The following is a 24,502-nucleotide window of genomic DNA, read 5'->3' as shown; positions in this document are numbered from 1 at the left end:
TCAAGGGATGCACACAGTTACATCTTTCTAATAACTCATTGGAGTGTTTTTGCCCTGGAACAAGTGGTCGTGTGGAACTCGGTGACCTACGTCTCCCTGAATCCTTTGCAAGTGTAGCTTTTACACAGAGCTTTACGTTGCCACTCCAGAAAATTATTACATCTAAGATGGGAAGCCTTTGTTCTGTTTTCACAGGCAACAGTATAGGGAAGCTTTGTTAAATAACTCCCCAGTACGATGCACATCACTTTAATCAGCAATAACGTATCATTTGCGCACTGTCTGGATACACAGTTCGCTGAGGATTGAGTTCCTTGATTCAGATGGTTCTGGTTTCATATTTAGATCTAATAACCACAGCTGCTGCTGGCTGATTTATTCCCCCCATTGGGGACAGAAGTTTCTGGCTAACAATTGAGAAAAAGAAAAAGGCTCCTTTAATTTCTGGTCTGGATTAATTGTAACCATTTAGTTTTTGTTTTAAACTTCTTCACAAGTGCTTGACAGGGAGACCCTGCAAACAACATTCTCCCTTGTCATTACACATACACAAACATGTGCGTGCAACCAGAGAGTGTATTGCAATGCAACATCGTCACTTCTCAGAGGAGCACCACAAAGCAACAGGCAGGGAAAGCCCATGCTGTCACAGGTGATGTTAAAAAGCCGGCAAGTGAACTAGTTTTAATGGGGATGGGATGCCACTTTGCTCCTTGTGGGAGGTTTGAAAGAGCTGATTGACTGGAGAAAGCCATTTCTGCAATGCAAAGAGGATTAACCAGTTGATGAGGCTGTTTCTGGGGAAAGAAAGGATTGAGAGATCTGAGGAATGAGCAGGAAGGTGGTTTTCAGATGCATTTAAAAGAGGTAGGTGAACTTGGTCGGTTGGCCTTTTCCTGAGATATTTTATATTCTGATGTTCAAAGACTTTTCCCCTGTAGAAGCTCTGCAGGTGCTGCTCCAGTGGTGTTGGTGGGGAGTGTGATAATACACTATAATTTCATTCATTGGGTAGGGCTGCATGATCCCTTGTGTCTTCACTCTACCAAATACAAAGAATGCACTCCGTCCTGCACCATGGCAGTGAGAATGAGCTCACAGAAGCACATTAGCCAATCTGTTTCACAGATTAGTAACCTCAACAGAGATTTCCAGACACTGAAATCACTTTGTCTGGGTACAAGATGTAGAAACCCAGAATAATCACCTATGCCTAGGGAAGAATATTCCCCAATTTTGATGACAGGGCACAATAAAGAATGATCCCTGTAAACTCCCAGTGGTTCAATGTAGGGGGACTCAGAGGGGAAGCTTGAGGCTTGGTTTGTTCACTGTTTACCTTTGAAACCTTGCGTCTATGTCCAAAAACTGAGAATCGTGTGGCGGTCTCCTGTCTTAGTCCTCTGCGGATATTTGTCTGTCTCATCAAACCATCTCACTCCCGGTGCCTTTTTGCACAGGAAAAACCCAAGAGCAGAAATATTAATGGCATCGGGGGTCCCAGAAAAGAAGAGCCTGTCACAGGAGAGGACTGAGGGGCATTAGCAAAGCGATATGAGCCCCAGGGCTCAAGTGTTACAGGGCAGGGTGGAGGGGAATTGGCAGAGAATTGGGAGGGTGGAAATCCTATCGGCATGTTCAGAAAGTTTACCCACCACGTGCAACCAGGGCTCCCAGAGCTAACGTTGCCTCAGGTAGTTTTAAAATGTTGGGGGACGTCTGCAATTTCAAAAGAAAAAAATGTAAAAGTGGCTGTTTGAAAGCCCTCGTCTCCGCTTCGATCGCAGAATTTATTTCAAAACCTCCTCAGTGCTGTGGCTGTTTCTGGGCCGTGTGTGCTGGAGCAGATGCAGCTGCATACCGGGGTTTCCCCTGCCCCCTTTCATTTCGTGGCTGGCTTTATTTAAGATAGAAACTCCAGTCAGGCAAGTGCTTCTGCAGGCTTATTGAGTTTGTTGCAGTCCAGAGCGTAGACCAGAAAGGTGACCACAGAACCTCCTGCGTGCATTCACGTAGCTCCTGCGGTCATCACTGGCGGAAACTAATTTCTTTAGCTACAGATCAATGGATGCACTGAGGCAAACCATGGTCTTGAGCTAACAGTATGCCTCATCCAGCGTGGAGTGGAATCTACATGAGACTCTCTGGGGAAGAGGCTGAGTGGCTGAGCAGATGAGTCTCTCAAGGAGCTGTTTTGCAGGCTCTATCTTCAATGAGGCCAGCTTGGGGTGTCTGGTAATTCTCTGGAGATCCCTGGTGCCAGTTTCTGTAATTGGCGGGCAGGTGATTCACGGTTCCTGAACTCATGGATGGTACCTTTCACCTCATCACAGTGAAGAGGTGAACAGTACCCATAAACTAGGAGGGATTCATCTTGTGATAGTATAGCAGAGTGGGGAAGAGTGTGTGTGTGTGTGTGTGTGTCTCCATAAACAACATACTTTTAAAGAGATTGATCTGATTATGAAGCCCATAAAGTAATTCTGATTATTGCCTATCCCAGGAAAGTTGTTTCTTGCCCTCAGATCCAAAGGCTGAACAGTAATGATTCAACAGCAGCAATGATACTTTGATCCTCACATAAAAGGCCCGCTAGAAGTGCAAAGTGTTTTAGCATCTTTCATTGGAGGACTTCAAAACACTTTACAAACACTAATTAATTCTCACAATACCTCCTTTTACTAATCAACTCACTTCAAAGGGGCAAACAACCAAATAAGATACTGGAGCGAGGAAGAGGAAGATTATAACAGAGTGAGACGGAGGAGAGGAAACACATACATGGTCTCTATGGCTAAAGAAAAACTGCTAGGAGGAAGGAAAGTGGGAGAGGGGGAAATATTAAGAATATGAGGCCATCTAGATGAATTGGAATGGACATAAGCATAGACCAAGGAGGGGCCCTGTCCCTGCCTCTAAGGCTGGGGTTTTCCTAAGGAGTGAAGAAAGTTAGGTGCCCAACTGCCACTGAAATTCAGTGGGATTTTAAAAGGATAAATGGCTGTGTTGTCCGCTGCACACGCATCGTCAGAAGCGCATGGACTGCTGATGGGGCTTGCCTGTGGAAGGAGAGAAATATAGAGTGGGCTGGTCCCTGGCATGCTTTCCTCCTTTCCCTGGCTTTGTGAAACCTCACCGCAGTGCAATATTTCACGGTATCCCCACAGACACGTTAGCTAAACATAAAATACTGGCTGGAAGGCTGCAGCATAACAATACCTTGTTATTTAAAATTCAGAATGAGAACACCAAGAGTCCAAAATCAGAGGGAGAGAAAGCAAGCTGCTCCATAAAACAGAGAGCACAGCTCACCCCCAGCTTAGTGTAGGCTGTCTGTCTGCAGGCTGGCTTTGATGTCCTGCTTCCCTACCGAGCCCCCTGCATCCAAGTAGGACCTGAAAACCCCTCTGAATTGAAGGTAATATATCACGGGTTTTAACACAGTTTTCACTGAAACCACACGAGTCAGGATCTGTGGCAGAGGAGAGGCAGACAGGTCACAGCTGCTCTCTGGCATTGTTTCCAACCCCTTCTAAAAAAAAAAAAAGTGAGATTTTAGCAGGTGAGTTCATACTGATAACAGTAACTCTATGCACATGTGGCCCCTTTGATGGTTTGAGCCCCCTTTTCCCCCTGCCCTGGGGGGTTTGAAGGGGCCAGTGTGAAGGCCTGAGTGCTCCGGTGCCTGTACTGATCTCAGGAAAGATGCTGGTTTTGAGAGGAAAAAGCTTGTTTCTACTGCAAGGGAGAATCATGTGCCCTCAAGGAAAACATGTTATAGGGCTCACACAAGTGGAAGAAGGTAGCATTTCTCCTCCATGGGACACAGGTAACCTTTGTCATGGCAACAGGATCCTAAATCAGAAACAGCAGGAATATAGAAACTAGACAGAATTACCCAGAGCAATGCTTTCTGCTCCTGAAGAAACACTACATCTCTGCAAGGGAAAGGCCTTTCTCCAATCAGACAGGGAAATCTCCAAAGGAGGAGGAACCAACACCAGGAAACCTGGGTGTAACACGGTCATCCTCCTCCTACATGCCCCCTTGCAACCAGGGCGGGTTCTGCAACACCCTGCCTTAACTTCCCTTCTTGGTTCCTCCATAAGTCAAAGAGAGGCTCTTACAAGTCCAACAACAGCCCTTCTTGGCATCTAGTTTTATTAATATAAAGGTCAAAACAAACCCCAAAATCCTCCACCCAGCCTGCTGTCTCTGCCTCTGGTCTCTGAACCAATGGAGACAATGCAAAGCCTGGCCTGCCTTCTCCCTAACAGGCAACAAAGCTCTCCGCTGGATCCTGTACCCAGCCCCAACTGCCTTGTCTAAGGAACCACTGCAGCAAACTTGCCTTCCCCTGAAGCTTTACTCTACAATTCTCTCTCCCTCCCCCCCATTAACTAGCTGCCTACCTGTGGGGGTTTTTTACCCTCCCAGAGACCTGCTTTAGACACATGACTACCTGTCATGTGACTTAATTCATTCTCTCCCCCAGAGGAGACAAATCAGCCGTGTCACAGGTGGGTTGAGACTTAGCTCCCTTTAGAAGGGCCAGCCCCCCTGTGAAACTGGGGAAGAATTCAAAATGGTTTGCCTTGAAATTCAAAGGCAGTCTCAGAGATGAAAACAGAAACTGGGAATGCATTTGAAATGTAAAAGGAGGGCCTTAGGGGAATGATGAACTGGTGGCATGCAATCCAAAATATATTAAATCTTTGCACCTAATCATTTCAGCAGGGAGAGATTTCTGGACCAATTAGCAAAGTAGGCAACCATTTAAGAAGAAGGGAAACTGCAGTAAATTCTGTGGCACCTGAAGTGGAGAAAGTTTCTGAGTAATGGATCTCCCGGGGTACCTCAGTTAGTGCTTCTGGGGAATTTTATGCATGGCACCTTGTGAAATTTTTGCAGCAAAGCTAACAAATGTCCCCAAAGTGAGAACAATGTGAATAGCATTTTTACCCTGAAAGTTTTGCTCAGGGGGATGAAAACTATGCTTTGCTTGTAGCAAAAGCTTGCAAAACTTCCCTCGTGGAACAATAAATATTTTGCCTTTCAGTGTAACCACCACACTGCCCAAAATAGCTGATTTTACATTCTAGACAACGCTTCATCCTAATCACCCATCCCGTAATTGTACCTGGCAACAACATGGAGAGTTTCCATAGCACCTTTAGTTAGGAGGACAACTAGATATGTTTTTATCTCTGACTTCTCCATCTGTCATCAATGATATTTTTACTTTTCTGGGTTCTTCTCATTTGCTCTCCTCTTACTCTTCATTTTCTCCCCTTTTTTACAGCCTTCTGGAAAAGAACAGCTGTATGCCCTTTGGGTAATCTGGTTTTCCTGGTTCCCTTCTTCAGGGCCCTTTTAAAAACCTGATTCTGACCACTGAAGGATGAAACTGTCCCAGAAAAGAGACAGATAACCCAGCTCACTGCATTCTGCCCTCAGACAGATGACAGATTGACTTTTGTGTAAACTGCACACATATCCAAAGATAGGGGGTGGACTCCCCCCCCCCCCCCCCCCCCCCCCCGCGTGTTTGTTAAGGGCTTGTCTATGCTATGGGTGAAATCCTGGTCCCACTGGGGAATTTTGCCATGGATTTCACTGGGGTCAGGATTTCACCCTACACGTCTAACAGTGCCAGAGCATGTGTGGTTGGGATGATTAGGGAATTTTAACACAGCGGCATGTAGAAGGGAGTACATGGTTACAGATCAGTGTTAGGGGATCGTGTCACAGCCTTGGGCAATGGAGCTCAGAGAAAGGTCCACTGGAGGGACTGACGTTTCTTAGCAGTTGTAGCTACGGTCCCTCCTGTAGCGGTAGAGGAATGACTGGAATGGGACTGCCAGTCATTAGTCACTATCTCCACGCACGCCTTCCTCTTCCTCCCGTATCGCCTTTATTTGTCATTTTCCATGTGTTTTGTAAAGGGCCAGCTTGTAAGGGACCATTTTCTAGATTATGGAGCAGTCGCTTTGATGTGACGTCTAATTTACTGTGTGGAAATTACAGATTTCCAAAGCCACCCACAGGATTTGCATGTCAATTCCCAGTAAAATGAACAGACACTCAAATCCCCTAGGCTGCACTAATAATCCCACCCTATTTCTGTTTGCTGAAGACCACTAGCCATCTCAGGTCTCGGCTTATGTAACTGCTGAAAACTTTAGCTGGCCTGAAGTACCATTAATTATTTTATTGTCTATCACATTGATTATCTTGCAGTGGTGGCACCCCAAATGCACTTGGCCCCTTCAAAACGTGGAGATGACATAGTCCCTGCCCCAAAGACTGAATCCTTCTCTCTGTGTCTCTCCCACTGACTGGTATCCATCGGCCCAGCGTGGTTCTCTGGTGGTTTGGTGTGCAGATGTGGCGCTGAGGGACAGACAGCTGCTATGGTGAGGCCTGTTGGCCAAGCACAGATTCTAATAGTAGAAAGGATGTGGTTGACATGTCGAAGAAATGTGTCAAAAAGCTTTTCAGTGCTTGCTTTAAAAGTGACTCTTAAACTGGGAAGTTGGCTACTCATGAGAGAAGTCTGGGTAGAGATAATGGGTTTAAGTGGCTACCGGTGCCCTTTGTGTGCTTGAATTTTCCCTTTTGCCCATAAATATTTAAGATGATTTAAGTTCAGCACCAATGTGGACACAAGAACTAATGGATATAAACTGGCCATCAGGCACTTTAGACTTGATATTAGATGAAGATTTCTAACCAGAAGAGTGAAGGCCTGGAACAGCTTTCCAAGGCAAGTAGTGGGGGCAAAAAACCTAGCTGGCTTCAAGACTGAGCTTGATAAATTTATGGATGGGATGGTAAAATGGGACAGCCTTAATCTGGCAACTAACTGATCTTTGACTACTAGTGGTAAATATGCCCAATGGCCTGTGATGGGATGTTAGATGGAGGGGGCGTTTGAGTTACTACAGAGAATTCATTCTGGGTGTCTGGCTGGTGAGTCTTGCCCACATGCTCAGGGGTTAGTTAATCACCGTATTTGGGGTCAGGAAGGAATTTTCCCCCAGGGCAGATTGGCAGAGGCCCTGAGGGGTTTTCACCTTCCTCTGCAGCCTGGGGCACGGGTCACTTGCCGGTGGATTCTCTGTACCTTGAAGTCTTTAAACCATGATTTGAGGACTTCTATAACTCAGTCATAGGTTAGGGGTCTATTACTGGAGTAGGTGGCTGAGGTTCTGTGGCCTGCGTTGTGCAGGAGGTCAGACTAGATGATCATAATAATCCCTTCTGACCGTAAAGTCTATGAGTCTCTAAATATAAAATGTTTGGCCAGAGTTTTCTCCATAATAATCCTTGCCCTTAGTGATGGCATTGAGGAGGTAGAAGGGATGGACTCAGAACAGCCACAAACTCCTCAGTGGTTGCTGCCAATAGTCAATGCTCACTGCTTAAGTGGACAGGACTGAAAGCAGAAGAGTCACACACTGAATGAAATCCTGGGTCTTTTGCCATCCACAGCAAAACTCCCACTGATTTTAATGGGCCAGAATTTTATCCACTAGTTTAAAGCCACGGCATCCAGACCTCCTAGAGCTGTCCTAGTCTATGAGGCCACTAATAACACTTAGTATGTATCATACAGTCTTTAAACTTCTTTGTCTTCAATGTGCTATACAGAACATACTGACCCAGCATGAAGGATGCAATTTACACTTTCATGAGTCAGTGAGATTCAGCAGCACCAGAAGGGAATTCACCCTGGGAGAGGGCAGGAAATGGTACTGCCATGTCTCCCCGAGGAGGATTTTCACTGATGAAGGGCTGGTTAGGATCCTACCAGATCCCCACCAGCAGAGGCTGCTGGAAGAGTCATTCACTCATCCCATCTATTTGGTGATTTGAATGCCTCTGGAGAAGGACGCTTTCACCAGACTTGCAGCAACAGAATCCAGGAGGTGGCTCTGACCCAGTGACTTAATCCGCATGACACTCACTTGAATTATGTAACCAGATATTATTATTGCCTGTTTATAGAAGGGGAAATTGAAGAAAAGAGGGTGAGTGAATTGTCCTGGGTCCCGTGAGGTGGCAGTGCTATTTTGGGATTAGAAATAAAGTGTTCCTGACCTCTAGTCCTTTACTCTGGTTATTAGACACCCCTCTTCTCTCAAAAATGCAGATTTGGGCGTCTGGAAAAGAGTATTACCAAATCCATAATGTCTTCTTTATACTCAGCCATGATGGAGAGAAAAAGAAAGCCTGTAAGTGGTGCAATACATTTCTGACAAAGCATGAAAACTCATTTCAAAGAGAGATTTTGCCCAGTGAACAGAAATTGAAGAAAATGAGAATTTGTTCTGTAGAGGAAGGCGGGATGGGGAAATACCTTGCTGTCCAGGGTCATTAACCTGAATACAGACAGAGACGGAGTAGTAAGTAAACTGTAAAATGTAATTAAATCCGCACAGAAAGAAATCAAGCCAGAATGCCGGATGGACTGACGGCCTTCTGCGTGCAGTGGCAATACGATTAAATCTATTCTGATTGGGATTCATACTTGAGATTAATCAGGGAGGCTGCTTATACACAAATTATATGCATGGTCACTGTACATTTAAACAGCAAATGGAACCCTGAGGTCCTTTATATAATGGCTCTGCTTGGATTCTAGTATAGTTATCTCGTTCTTCCAATCCATCGGTGTTGATAGGCAGTCTGGTCTTCATTATTATATCTGAAGGTGTGGCAAAGGGGATAGTTCCCAGATGGTGAACAGATAAATGAAAGCTCTCCTGATTTCCCCAGTCCCTTACAGGCTTAAAAGGAGAACACAGAATATAATAGATACAGTATTCAGACTTCTGTAAGGATTTGTTCCTATTACTTAAACTCCTTGTATCTGCATAAAATATTCTGATTGGTTGAAGTCTACGTACTCAGCCACTTTGAAGTAACACATGCATTCATTATCACCATGTAAAAAGTCATGGGGGGAGTTGGGGAAAGCATAGCTAACATGTGCCATTAAAATGAGAGGGGAAAATATGTTCGACACATTGTAAGAGGTACTTTTGAGGCTCCATTCTAACACCAAAGTTTGCAGTCCAAATTCCTTGGCAATTGTGCAGCGAAGCAGAGTTGGCATATGAATAATGTGCAAATTCGGGATGTCAATGAACGGCAAAAAAATTAATATAACAATGCACGGGGAGAAACATGCTATAATCAAGGTTCACATGTCATAAAAACCAGTTGGGAGCTTATTCCAAATGCTACCTGAAGCAGAAGAACAGAAGAAGATAAAAACTGCAGTTGTGCAAAATGCCACAACAGTTCCTGAAATCACACACCACTTCCCTTGCTTTCAGTCTCTGACCAATTCCAAACTCTCAGACCAGGTCTGTTAAAATATCCTCCACTGTTCGCAGACCTGGGACTGATGTGTGGTTTGGGGATGAAAGTGTGACATTTGCAGTTCTAATATGGTTTCAAAAAGAAATAAAAATCATTGATTTTTTTGACTAATCTTAGCTCTGAGATTTAGGGTGTGTTGAAATTTGGAACTGGGAGCAAAAGCAGAGGACAAAGCCCCTCACAAATCAGAATCAAAGGAAATGTTTTCATCAAATGTCTTGTCATGTCTAACCACTGAGATACATGTGAAATTATTTCTGGTCACTACCACATTAATAGAAAGCTGTCTGGGAACATATGCTGTGTATGTAGAAGATCAAAGGTTGCATTTGCTCCACAGGTGCCTAAATGATTTTCTTTCACCATTTCTGCATAAATTCATTCACTGACAAATATGTCAGTCGACTAAATAAGCCTTTATTAGAAATGAATTTAACAGCAAATCTGGGAAATCCTCCCAAAGCAACCATGCCTTTAGAATCCTGGATTTGCATTTCTAATTAAAACGCTGTCAGGTTAAGTGCAATTCTCCAGAAGAAATGAGTTCAGGGGGGAGGAAGAACTGAGAAGCTCCTCAAACAATTTTCAAAGAGATTTATTTTGTATATTTCATGATGATCTTGTTAATCTTTTTTTATAAACTGTATTCTGCTACAGAATTGATGTTCTCTGTAATAAACTGACAAAGCATATGCAAATTCCTGTTAGGTTCAGTTACCTTTTGTGAGGGATAAGATCAAAGAGCAAATTGTCTGAGCTGGGATTGCATTTTGTTTTAAGAAATGAGGCATTAGCTGGATGCTTTTCTTTTTCCTGTGAAGAATCCATCAGGGCTAAAATTAGAACACAGAAAACCTTCACTCCATGAGAACTAAGGGGAGTTTAAACTTCTTCTCTATCAACAGTGGCATGGCAGCTCTGAGGCCACACTTGTCATGCAGGAAAGGAGAGGGTGTTTTAAAACAAGAGTTTAAAGTTGGTCAGTGCAATTCATCCTGTAAGAGCAAGAGGAATTTTTTTGGGGGGGTTTAAGAGTAGAGTACCAATGTTGCCCTTGTTGGCAGACTGCCCATGATACTTACGATATGGACAGCATTCTGCCTGCCTGGAAAATGTCCTGAATTTTTGCCTGACTTGGCACAATTTTTAATTAACTTTCACAGACAGGCAAAAATCCAGGCCATTTACCAGACAGCCCAAGAGGGCAGTGGGTGATTGATTGAATGTGTAGTGGAAAAGGAAGTCAATACTAAAGAGGAGGCATATTGTCTGTGGCCTCACCGTATGGCTATGGTCCTGGCCTGTGACCCTGGCATTCCTCCTTTAAGCCCCTTGCCAGACGAAGGTGGGAATGTTCACAATAAAATAACAAACATGGAGTGGCACAAAAAAATGAGGCTGCTGAAAACAAGGCTTTGGTGTCCAGATATAGAAACTCTCAAAAAACATCCTGGGGCAGATGTTCAAACACAGTGGCGATGGGGGATGGGGTGACCAAGGAACTGGTTTTAACTCTCTGAGCCTGAGCCGCCCAGTACTCTTGCATGTTAGATCTTCGGAGGAAGACCTTCAACTTGCATCACTGGCATAAGGTCCTTGGCAGTGGTGTATGGGGCAGGCAGAAGCTCCATCCTGCCATGAGCCCTCCCTATCCCTGGAATACCCCTTGCCCTCTTCCCTTCATGCCAAGTGTCAGGGTTATCGCTAGCACAACAACCCTCCTCTGCAGAGGGAGAATGCTCCTCTACCCCTCTCTGGCCATTCTGAGTGGAGCTGGTTGGAAAAAAAAGACGACAGAACAGTTTTCTGTCAAAAAATATGGTTTAAGTGGGAACCTAAACATTCTGCGGCAACGTATTTCTTCTGGCAAAGTTGTTGATGGGAAAAAGTTGAAACGAATCATTATTGAAACAAAATAAGAAAGTCTAAATGAATTTCTCTTGGTAACGTTGAAACAGTTAGAAGGCAGAACAATCTGCTTTGACTCTATTATTGCAATTCATTTAATTTAGACTGGCAATATTAAAATTAATATTGTAATTTAATATCATAGACTCATAGAAGATTAGAGTTGGAAGGGACCTCAGGAGGTCATCAAGTCCAACCCCCTGCTCAAAGCAGGACTAACCTCAGCTAAATCATCTCAGCCAGAGCTTTATCAAGCCACAGCTTAAAAACTTCTAAAGATGGAGATTCCACCACCTCCCTAGGTAACCCATTCCAGCGCTTCACCACCCTCCTAGTGAAAAACTTTTTCCTAATATCCAATGTAGACCTCCCCCACTGCAACCTGAGACCGTTGCTCCTTGTTATCATTTACTACCATTGAGAACAGCCTCGCTCCATCCTCCCTGGAACCCCGTCTAGACTATATTTACATACAATATTTTAATATAGTATAAAAGTCTAAACAAAGTGAACTGAAATGAAGTATTTTTACCTGATCAAAATGAAACATTTCAATGATCCCAAATTGAAATTTGTCAGAATTTTCATTTCACAGGAAATTTCAGAATTTCCTGCTTCTCATTCCAATTTGGATTTTTCCCCCAAATGTCAGAACTCCCCACAGAATGGAAATCCTAGTTCCTGAGGAGCGCTGATGCATTGCAAAGTTAAAATAGAAGACCAGAGAATCCAGAGACTCATCTCCCACAGGAACATGGGATCTGGAGGGCTTCAATGATATTCCCCTGGAGTCAGGTCTTGCTAGGGCAATAGAGAATCAGAAGTGGGGAGAAGGCCGGGGTGATTATGGCCAGCCAGATAAAGCTGGAAGAAGAACCCCAAGGGTTTCAATTTGAAGTATGTAGAAGAGAATTACTCTGAGTGCAGAGGGGGCAATGTAGCAAAACAAATCAGAACAAAACCCCACCTGGTTAATCTAGCTATTTCATCATTTCCCACATCCCAGAGTCAGCCAAATGTTAATGAAAGCCTCTTGTTGCACTTATTATCCTCTCCGTTTATTACTTGCAAGGATTTTATTCTGTTTAAAAACGCTGCTATTCCCAAGTATTAATACAATCCTAAATGCGAATAAATACAAAGGTTAAATACACAGATCCAAATGGCAAGACCCATGTGAGGGCTGAAGGATGTGGGCACCGAAATCTTTCCTTACTTTAATGGAGTACTCAGTCACTAACAGAGGTTTCAGTACAGGGGAAAGCTGACACCTAACGTTATGCTTGGCGTGGACTAGGAGACCTGAGACTACTCAGTGCAAGCAAATTCAAACCTCATTCTGCCTATTAGTGTAAAGTAGTATAAAGAGACAAAGTAGATTTTATTGGGGCTTGAAATTTAGAGCAACTGGTTTAAAAAAGATGACATCTACGACTCAAGTCGAAGGTGACTCTCTGTTAGCTAGCCATGGGGTACAATTTTCAAAAACGACTAGGAGACGAAGTCCTATTGACTTGAAATGAAATGTAAGCTCCTAAGTTTCTGTCACTTTTGAAAGTGGGGCTTCAGCTGCTAAATCACTTACACACCTCTGAAAACTGTATCCATGGTGACAGCACTGCTGCCTCTTTTCGGTCTACAGATGCAACAGGGCAAGGGCTTTAAAATGTGTTACATAAGCTGCTGTTTTCTTCTCGGTCATTTGCATTTGGTAACAATGGTACCATTGTTCTACTGAGAGCTGGTTCGGAGTTGGGGTGGTCTACCTGGGTACCCAGAAAATTCCCAATTGAGAACCTTCTGCATAACATATGTCACTGATATCTACCCATGAAAATGCCCAGTAGGGTTACATCCAATCATGTGACGTTTCATCACGGACATTTTACCTTTGTTATGATCATTTATTAGTTACTTGTACTGTGGTAGCAACCATTCGTGGGCTGGAACCGCATTGTGCTATCACTGTAGAAGCACAAAACCAAAAGATGGCCCCTGCCCCAAAGAGTCTGCAGTCTGCAATCTGCAGAACTGCAGTCTGAGTCAATCCCTCAGTAAGTATTCTGAGAGGCGTAGATTGAAGGTTTCTAACTCTAAGTTATATATCCATCAATGGGACAAAATGTTGCTCTTCAACGTTGTCTCTGATGAAACATCACACAACAAGGCATAACCGAGTTTGCGGTTTGTTTTGCGTCCTCTTGTGGTAAGACACATTGCTATGACACTAGGGTGAGTGGCTGTCTCCATTGGAGGTCTCCCTCTGTGGGAAGCAGATGCCAATACCCCATTTTTACTTTTTTATTCAGCTCATGACAGATGCATAATCAGGAAGCAAAAGCCATCTGCAACCAACAGCAGGCAGCCCTTAAGGGATAAATCGATAATGATTAAGGTAATGATGTCTGCCATCTAAAGGCTGGGGTCCAGTTGACTACAGCTGATAGGATGTAGCAAGTCACAGAAATATCCCAGCTTCATTAGGGAAGAAAAGCTGTATAATTTGCAGCTGGGGATGAACATAATTATTTGCTATGCAAATGTTGCTTGCCTGGTTGAAGTGGCCTTCATCATCAGAAATTGTTGGCTTTGATGTTATCCAGTTACTCTTGTTTGGTGCTTCTGCTGCCTCTTACAAGTGCTTCCTTCCCTGAACACGCATCATCTAGACTAATTAGGGAAACAGATATTTTTTTTGTTTTCCCGCAGATCTGATGGTGTGTTCATTGAACCCATGGATTTCTCCCCACTCTTTCCACCGTTTATTAAAAGTAATGTGTTGTGAAGGCATTGGAGTTGACAGACCTGGAGACTAACAGAAAGGGTGCAGTGTTAGTTCACGTTTCCCCACATATTCCCACACTAAGGTGCCTTAACTCTGATTTGGAATGACCACCTCTTGGGGAGAGACAAGGTGGGGGAGGTAATACGTTTTATCGGACCAATGATTAGCCAGCGACTAATCTGGGCCAAGGCACTAACCTGTGTCATGCTGAGTGCTGAACAGCTGCAAGATGGTAGCAATACAACAGTGTCCTACAGTCATGAAACACGTCCACCTGCCCTATATTAAAAATATGGGGTTCTTATTGCTTTGTAAGAGGTGAATTTTTCAGAAAAGAAACTGTATCACCTTTATGAACATCACTTTGGAGGTAGGTTATATTAACTAGGTCAGGAAACAGGATTCTACATGAGACCCTCCATTCCACGGCTTTGAAATCTTTCACCTCAGGTTCAGGTTGCCAGTGATAATGAGTTTGCTGACATCACAGAAGCAGCATGCAATTTACATGACTGGTTAAGCAAGCCTCAGGACTGAAGTAGCAAGGGGGCTACAGGTCAGCACTGGCAGAGGGGCTGGAAAGTTGCTTGCCCAGAGCCTGGCTCAAACCAATTTTACTTTTGTAAGCAATCATTTCATTCCCAAATCTGGAAGAAGACAATCCATGTAAAATAAACAGTTTGCCATTTTGTTCCTGTTATTTACTGTGGCCGTATTTCTTGCAGACTGCTCTCTCGGCATTTTCTGAAAACTGCTGTGAATGCTCTTCTAGGAGTGTGAAGCTGATAGCATGTGTGATGCATTGGGTTGTATTTCCCCAGTGTTAAAAAATGTGTGGTCTCCCTTCCGCAAATTTCAAATGTATTTGGAAGAGTTTTGTTGCTGAGCAAATGTGGTCCCTGGTTTCCATTAGACGGTGTCTCTCTGAGCTCAAAGAATGGCAATTTTGACCAAAGGGATTTCAGATCTGGTTGGTATAAATGAGATTACATGATGTCAGAAAGAACAGCTACTCCCACATCAGAGAGATTTAAAAATAGACTGGACAAAGCAGTAGTATATAATATAAAGGAGCGGTGCAGGGAACAGACTACTTTCATTCAGTCTTTTTCCATCTCTGATTTATGTGATTAGTGAAGCATGTGGAGTTTTTTGTTTTTTCCTAGCTGGAGCAATGGAGTGTGCAGTTTTGTTTGCCAAATTGTATTAGCCCACAATAATTTCTAGAAACCATGGCAGCTGAATCCATTAACTCATGCAAACCCAGATATCGGACGGCATGGAAGTTAATATGTGTCACCAGCATGTCTGTTGTTTAAAGGCTATATTTCCATTACCATAGTCAAGGCTAGATTTCAGGGTGGTGACAGAGGATGGTAAAGAGACACACCTGCAGAGAGAAAAGGCTGAGCTCAAAGGAGACAGGCAGTGTTTCTGATGAGTAACCCCTTCCTTGCCAGCTTGGCTGCATAAAGTAGCATTATGGTTTCCCTTCCTGCCTGAGAGATGGGTTTGGCTACAAAGGAAAGAAAGTACAAGCAATTTGGGGAGCGAATATAATTTTAATTATATTAAAATGTTTGAATGAAGTAAATTAATTCCTGCTTCATCTATCAATCTGTCTGTCTGTCTCCAGATGCCTAGAGTTAATTGGCAATCTAACTGACGGGACAGGGCAGTAGGTTCATAGATTATAAGGCCAGCAAGGGCTATTATGACCATTTTTTTTGACCTCCTGCATAACACACGGCAAAGAACCTCACGTGGTGACCTCTGCATCAAGCCCATAACTTCCGTGTGAGCTATAGCATGACTTTGGGAAAGCTAGCTGGTCTTGATTTACAAATTCCAAGTGATGGAGAATTCACCTTGTCCCTTGGCCGAATTAAAAGGCACATTGTTCAGATGAGCCCAGTTTACCAACCAGTCCATATCAGTCTACATAACTGACCTGCCTCATCGTTATTTACCAATCCACCAACTTTTGTTTTTGTAAATTTTACCAGCAATTATTTTATATTTTCTTCCAGATCACTGACAGAGATATTGAACAGCATTGGGCCAATGAGCAAGGACCCTGAGGGTCTTCAGTAGAAACATTTTAATTGGCTCATGATTCCCCGTATACAGTTAATTTTTGCGATATATCAATTAACCAGTTGTTAATCCATTTAGTATGTGCTACACTGATTTTTGTATACTGTTAATTTTTTTTTTATAAAAAGTAATGCAGAACTAAGTCAAACGTCTTATTGAAGTCTAATTATATTATGTCAATGTCGTTATCTTTATCAGCTGAATTTGTGATCTCATACCAAAAAAGATGTTTGTTTGACAAGGCCTATTTTCCATAAAATCATGCTGGTTGTCTTTAATTATGTTACCACTCTTTAATTTGCTACTGATTGCATCCAATATCAGTCTTCCCGTGATTTTGCCCAGGATTTATGTCAGGCTAATCAGCGCATTGTTAACCAGGTCATCCTGTTTACCTCCTTTAAATATTGATGACAGTAGCTTTTTTCCAATGTTTTCCCTACTGTGTCAAGATTCATTAAAAATCAGCATTGATGTTTCAGAGAGTGTCTCAGCCAATTCAGTTAATACTCTTACAAGTACTCGTGCAGGATAATACAAATCATCCTGTTCTGCAGATTTTAAAATGTTTAATTTAATAGTTGCTGTTTAATAGTCCTCCCTAATTACTGATGGAAAGGAAATATTTCATTATGACTGTAAGTTATGAATTACAGCATCCTGCTTCTTTCCAAATGGGCTCACTACAGGGATAACTGGGTGGAATTTAATGGTCTGTGGTACGCAGACGTTCAGACTAGATGATCTGATGGTCACGTCTAGCCCTAAATTCCATGAGCCTATGAATCAAATACAGAAGAGAAACATTTATTAAATATGTCTGCCTTTTCTGCACATGACTGATCATTTTCACATCCTTATCTTGTATTGGAAGCATACCATTGCTAGGATTTCACTTGTTGCTGATATATATAAAGAATTCTTTCTGAGGCAGGCACAACTCTACCCAGGAATTTAAAGTTTCTGGTTGTTTGTTGCTGTGTTTTGCTATTTTTAAAAATCTGAAAGAAAATGAAAATGAAAGCAAAATGTTTCAAGTTTCTCTGCACACATTATTTTTCACCAAAGGTGATAGTTTTGTTTCACTCAAGCCTGTGTCTTCACACATATAACAAGGAAAGAGCGTGAGACGCACACTTCCATTCTGACACAGAAGGGAAACAGGTGTAAGACCTGGTATTGCTTGATGGTCACGGATGTGGTGTTAAGCCGCATACAACACTTCTGGTCTTTATCATCGAATTGTATCTTCTACTCTTTCATCCCGATTCCTCTCACCCTCCCCTTTTGTTTTTAGATCCCTCTCTGGCCGCATAGTTGGTGGTGTCTGGTGGTTTTTCACCTTGATCATCATCTCTTCCTACACGGCTAACTTGGCTGCCTTCCTGACTGTGGAGAGGATGGTGTCACCCATAGAGAGTGCAGAAGACTTAGCCAAGCAAACAGAGATTGCTTATGGGACCCTGGAAGCTGGATCAACAAAAGAATTTTTTAGGGTAAGAGAATTTAGTTAAGACTTTAATATACAAAACAAAAACATTGTGTCAGCCCTTGTGCCATTCCATGGAAACTACAGCATGCATAGTTTGCTGAGTACTGTAAATATCCTAGAAACTTACAATAATTACACGCTTCTGCAGATTACTGAGTAATTGCACTTAGCAGTTCCAAAAGTAATTACCCTGTGACTTGCAACTCAAATTTACAGAATAACAAGTATTTAGTTTGCCCTGTAATTAAATGGAACCACTTACCATATATAAATACACTGCCATTACATCTGGCAGAAGCATACATAGCAGGGCCAGAAAAGACTAGTCTACCTCCTTCATTTTGCTTCCTACAACATTCCCATTAATGTCTTCTCAAACATCTGCATGAATGGGGTCTTTGGCCAGGTCTATACGTCCAGCGCTACAGCGGCGCATCTGCACTGATAAAGCTACCCTGCTTCAGCGCCTCTGCTGAAAATGCTCTATGCTGATGAGAGAGAGCTCTCCGGTCGATTTAATAAAACCATCTCCGCATGCAGCAGAAGCTATGTTGGCTAGAGAAGCGCTCCCGTCAACCTAGCTGCGCACACGAGCGCTTATGTCGGTGTAACTTATGTCGCGCAGGGGTGGTTTTTTCACACCCCTGAGCAACATAAATTATGCCGATATAGGCTGTCGTGTAGACGTAACCTTTACCACTTCTCTTGGGAGTCTTTTTTGCCATCCAGTTGCTTTTATTGTTAAGCACATTTCCCTAACAACTAGCCTAAACATTTCCACCCTCCTTGCCTTAGCTTCTCCTCCTTCCACCTTTGGCATCTAAATACTTTCCTTGTTTCCACATCTAGTGGTATACTCAAAGTACAATATTTATATCCCCCTCCTGTGACTTCTCTTTTTTTAGCAGAGAGGGTGCTCTCTTTCCACACCAGGGATTTGATGGGGAATTCTGCTTGCTGAAAACGCTACCTCCCATTGTTTCCTCTAGCCCCACGCTGTTCCTTCTTCTTGCTCATGTCTACAGGCACAATCCAGTCCTGGGTGAACGTCACCCATTGCTATATTATTCTTATCCTGAAATTACTTGGTGCAAATGGCCAAGAGGGCTTGCAGGATATTTGAGCTCTTTGTCCTAAAGCCACTCATTAAACTACTTCTAACATAGCTGGCCTTCCTTAGCTAACACAAATCCTAGGTTCATGCTCAAGCCAAATATGAGTCTCCACTGGTATACAAGCACCTGCTTCCAGTCTAATACGCACTGGGTTTGTGTTGCCCCCATGCAGCGATCTAAAATAGCCGTGTTTGAGAAGATGTGGACGTACATGAAATCAGCTGAACCCTCCGTTTTTGTGAGGACCACAGAAGAGGGGATGATCCGGGTGAGGAAGTCGAAAGGGAAGTACGCCTACCTCCTGGAGTCCACCATGAATGAGTACATAGAGCAGCGCAAGCCGTGTGACACCATGAAGGTGGGAGGTAACTTGGATTCCAAAGGCTATGGCATTGCAACACCAAAGGGGTCTGCGCTGAGGTAAGTAGGCTGGATTTGCTTTTCCTTGTCAGGCAGCCCAAGAAATCAATGTACCCACACAGTCCAATCTCCATTGCCATATTAATCACGATAGCAGGGGGTGTAAATCCTCAGCCATGAAGTCATTAAACTTCTTGCTCCTGTTCAACGGTGATGGGCGTGACTAATTATTCAAGCCCTGCATATGGAAATTGGCCACCGCATAAGGGATTCTGTTGCATCGTAACCATTGGTTAACAGAGCAGTATTTTGAAAGGAGGCTCACCCTGTGGCGCGTGGAATGCACCTCTTTACATTGCGTGGGATAAGCCTGGTTTGGATCTGTGCTGAGCGGGATTCCTGTGATAACAGCATTTGGCCGTGGAGGTGAAAAGAAATGCTAACGCCCGAGGACAAAATGAAAAATGAAGTGTTCTCATCCTTGCTAAAAATAATCATAATAAATGAATTAAAAGAGTTCAGTGCAGCTGCTGAGTTTAGGGCTCTTGACATCTTCCCAGAGGGGCAAGTCCCACATTTCTGAACCCCAAAACAGCAATTGCCAAGTGAAATATTTTTTACGGCTCTTTTTTTTCTTAACCAAATCCCTGAAAAAGCACAAAATCCAGATCTTTAATATGGTTACAAATATAAAAGAATATGGGATGAAAAGCATTATGGAGGCAACAGTTTCACACGTGGGTGTTTACCGTGTGCCAGCTCTGCATCAAGATAAGTGTTTTTGCATCTTTATGATGTAGGGAGAGAGGGGGGTTGTTTTTGTTTTGTTTAGGGACATTGTTTTAACTAAAGGGGTTGTTCTTCCTGCCTTTTTTTTAACATTAGAAATTCAGGCCTTTTCTGCCCTGAAAGACTCTATGGATAGCTGGAGGACTAGTGGGGTAAGGAAGAAAGGAAGGAAAGAAGGAAGGTAGCTAGTAGCTAGCTCATTAAATGAGAGTAGAAATGGTTTTCTGTTGTTCAGACTGTTTAAAACATTTGGGTTTTCAATTCTTTCCATTAACACTTGGGAGGAAAGTTGTCTTTGACCTTGTCTGTACTGGGATTTAGCCATTGCTGGTCAGTAATCGGTGCAGCAAACAGCCACGTAGAGGCAAGAAAAGCTGTGATTTGCACCATTTGAACGCATCTCACTTTCAAGCAGGGATAAACCTGAAGCAGTGCAAAACATGGCTTTCCTTGTATATACAGTTGGGTTTAGCACCAAAGCAACTATGCTAACAGTTGCTGGCCTGTGCTGACTGAACAGGGACTAATCCAGAACATAAACAAGATCTCACCCAGGGATTCCAACCTGTCCCCCTTCAGTTAAGGACAGAGAGAGCTCTCAATCCACATGTGTATGTCGTCCAAACAGCCCTCCAGCAAAAATCAAGGAAGGGCAAGACTTGACATTACCACTATGTCTAAGGTAAAAAGAAAAACTTGGGGAAGAGGTGTAGGAAAGCAATGTTCAAAAAGATCAGTTAGGTAGAGAGTGATTTTCACTTTCTGAGCTCTGTGAGGCATTGAACGCAATGGGTCAAATCCTGAGGTCCTGCTGACTTCAGTGAGAATTTTGCCTAAGCAGAAACTGAGTTTGGAGCTCAGGATCGGTCCTGATGGAAAGTAAAATAAGCTCCAAGTGACTAGAATGCCACAGACAGCCCACAGTCTAGCAGAATAGAATGCAGAACAACTAAATGATATAAAAAGATCGAAAAAGCCTGGTGGTCTGAGACCTATCTGTATCCCCATCCAATTTCAGGATTTCATCTATCCAGGTTCATCCTGAGCAGCTTCCTTATTCTTTTATTGGCATTGCATCTTATGTATTGGGAAGCCACTTTCTTTCCAAAGTGCTGTAAGAGAACTAATACCGTCGACAGTAACTGTCACAGAATCCTACCCTCCTGCCTTCAGTCTGCAAAATTGCAGCCATGTTTGGGTATTGCTGACTGTTAAGGTTCCATTTATAAGGGTTAATAAAAGACCACTGGGTGTTTATAAGCATGTCACAGACCTAAGTAATGTGTGTTGTGGATAATTACCAGCTGATCAGAGAATGTGTTAAAGATGGCGATAAGACATGGAGACAAACAATCTATTGATAGCAATTGATTAATCATTTATTAATCTTTTGATCAGTAAATAACCCTATATAAACAGAGCCTTAACAGTGATTGTTACTTGTTCAATGACTATAAATTAATGTGGAGGGTTTTAAACTGTGGTCCTGGATCACTAGCGCCCTGTAGACAATTTTCTAGTGAAGACCTGGTTGGTTTTATGGGACCTGATCTCATTGACATCAACAGGCACTGAACCAGGCCCATGGTGTCCAGCTATTACACTGCCTTAAAGTTAGCATTAAAAATGTGTTAAATACTTTCCTGATATTACTTTTCCATGGCAGCAAGTGCTGTAGCTGCCCCAGAGATGTTGCTAGTTTTTGAAGGGGGAGCAGGTGGTCCATAAGACAATCTTTCTATTAAAATGTGGCCCCAGCTATGAAATTCTTTAGTTCCCTACAAACTAATGTGCATGCACTATCACAGCTGCAGGGTTTTTTCCAGCATATTCTCTCCGATACTTATTTTCTGTCTGGAAAATATGGAAATTAAGATGCAGGACTGATGTGCAAAATCAGTCTGTCCTGCAATTTTCAGGGTATGAGGAAGCCATTAGTAATACCTTTAACAACAACAACAACATCAACAACCCATCAGCAAAAATACAAGGGGGAAATCAAAAAGAATCAGATCAATCCCGCTAATCCAAATATGCCTCTGCTGGGCAGCAGAATACAAAGTTTCTGCCATTTCTTTTTTACATTGTAACCTCTGTTAAGTGCATGTGGAACCAATTCCCAAACCAGTCGAACAAGTCAAGGAGGAATGCTTGATTTTCCATTTGACCCGTTGGTGTCTCTTTGAAACAGATGCTGTCAATTTTCTGTCCCATGATGTTTGTTTTATTTTATTGTTGTTTGATTTGTCAAGCTTTTGGTATTTTCTTTACAGTCCTCGTGTGGTGTCTGTCTTCACTGTAGGCCCCTGTACACGACAGTACGCACTGAGAAAGGTGACATTCAGACACCTAGGGAACAGATCCTACTCACTGACTGAGGGAATTTAGGGGCCCTGATCTTGTTTCCTTTCAAGTCAACAGGAGTTTTGCCATTGGCTTCATTGGGAACCAGATCAGTTGCACAAGAAGGAAGTTTTCGTGCCATTTCTTGAGACGGTATGGGCAAATCATGTATGTTATCCATAATTAAAGCTGTTTATTTGTCATGACAAACAATGAGAAAAGTCATTTTAGTTTAACCCCAAAAAGGAAAATTCATCAGACACGTATGTGCATTTACTCTCTCCAGTTAGAAAAGTATTCACAAGCTGTCGTTAATAACTTAAAAACATATAAAGGTAGCAAGCACATCGAGAACATGTAAACCGCTGCCACTGTGTTCTGTTTTGATAAAGGATGTTATACAGCCCTAAATAGATGGGGCCTGAATCATCACTGGATTAGGCCAAGATCTTTATACAAAGAAAAGCATAAAGGAACGCTCGGCTGAAACACAGCTCGTTGGCACAGAAAGACATTTTAATGCACTGCAAAGAACTGGACATTTTAAATCCCATTGATGTCACAACAGAACTGGATGCATATAAGCTTAAACTATTTAATAGTATTTAACCAGTACTTAAAATCACTTACAGGTTCAGATCACAGACCTGTACATACACAGAGACATATTTGTAAACATTCATTTGGGGTTAAAGAGGGAATTTGCTTACCAGCCAGTCCCCAGTGTTAGAAATGAGGATCTCCAACTTTATATTTACACATCAACCATCAATTCTGGTTTGCATCATAGTCCACATTTCTCCTAAATTTAATATCTGATAAATCAGAAAGCCCTTGAGTCAGTATGTTTGGTAATATCTAAATTCTTTCCATAGTTATGTTTTGCTCTCTTACAAAATCCTAGCTATCGGGCTTTGGAGCTCTCTTTCCTTTCGTCCAAAACTGATTCCGTCTCTTTATGTGTTTTGGGGGCTAGGTGATTGAATTTTAGATCCGATTTAATCTTCTACTTCTTAATTTCTTTATATGTTTATAAATGTCCTTTCTCATTGGTGAAAGTGATATTGAGAGCCTGCTCCTCCTCCCACTGCAGTTAGTAGAAGTTTTGACATTGACTTTATTGGGAGCAAGGCTGGAAACCTAGACGCAACCTTCATCCTACATCACACGCACAATTCTCTCCCCACCCGTCAGTTCAGCCAGGTATGTTGGGCTGCCAGGGGTGAATGGAAGAGAGCCTTCTCCCCCCTACCCCCGATGAATCTGGCATTGGGCATCATTCAGCATTGAATCAGTAAATCTAGTGCTTCTGGGAACAAAACAATAGCTCAAAGCCAAACTGTCCAAAATAGATTAAAGCAAATGAAAAAACCACCTACAATACGAGTCTCTGATTCACATTCTAAAAAGAAATAGAAATGTTTTAGGGAAGGAGAAATAGGAACACTCTTGTTTTGGAGTCGGCTTTCTGAAACAGATAACCTTTAAGCAAAGTTCTCCAGAGGCAGCATAAACATGCGTGTCAGCTTTTCCGAGTCCCATAAATGAATAAAAATGTTCCCTGTCAAAAGTCCACCTAAAATGACACATTTCAGAGAAAATAAGTAGCAGCCAGCTAAATCTTTCCTCAAGGAAACTGTGTCACTGTGAGATATTGGAGGCTTTGTATATTCCTTGTGAACTGGAGGGAGAACCAATTACTTTAAATGAAACCTCTTAGGAAAAAATAAAATAAAATGTATAACACATGGCACAAAATATCATCTGAGTGATTTGTACATGCAGAGGCTCCACAGAGGATTTACTGTGTTAATATCATACGCCTGCTTAGAAATTACATACGCTCTCAGATCATCAGTTAGCTACTTCGTCTGCAAATGGTTCATCTGTGATTGCTGTGCTAATTAACTTGCATTCTGCTTTAGAAAACAGGAATAATCATGTGTTACATGATTATTCATTACTTTTATATATGACTTGCCATGTGTATTCACTATCACTACATTTAATTTGTAACTTAGGATACATCTACCCTGAAAAAGAAAAAAGTTCTTAACTTTAAAGTTCTTAACTGTGTTCTTAACTTAACTTTAAACTCGGATAAAAATGGCAGTGAAAACAGGGCAACTTAGCTTTTAACTCACGTTAGCAGCTTGAGTTCAACTGCAGGCTGCCCTATAGGCTTTAGTGAGTTGCCGTGTCTTTACTGCTGTTTTAACCGGA

General features: G+C 42.5%; 1 protein-coding gene across 4 annotated transcripts in view; it reads left to right on the top strand.

Annotated features, from left to right (window-relative positions):
• GRIA1 (glutamate ionotropic receptor AMPA type subunit 1) overlaps positions 1-24,502 on the top strand; it is a 157,100-nt gene that overhangs the window by 116,152 nt on the left and 16,446 nt on the right. For all 4 annotated transcript variants that reach the window (XM_067567154.1, XM_067567153.1, XM_067567152.1 and 1 more), the window contains 2 exons: positions 17,478-17,676; positions 18,960-19,207. In XM_067567154.1, coding sequence (XP_067423255.1) covers positions 17,478-17,676; positions 18,960-19,207 — 447 coding nt within the window. The remainder of the gene's footprint in view (positions 1-17,477; positions 17,677-18,959; positions 19,208-24,502) is intronic.

Source organism: Emydura macquarii, unplaced genomic scaffold, assembly GCF_026122565.2.
Source record: "Emydura macquarii macquarii isolate MOO-44397 ecotype Brisbane River unplaced genomic scaffold, CSIRO-AGI_Emac_v2 contig_2768, whole genome shotgun sequence".
NCBI lineage: Eukaryota > Metazoa > Chordata > Testudines > Chelidae > Emydura > Emydura macquarii.
This window is presented reverse-complemented; position numbering and strand designations above follow the sequence as displayed.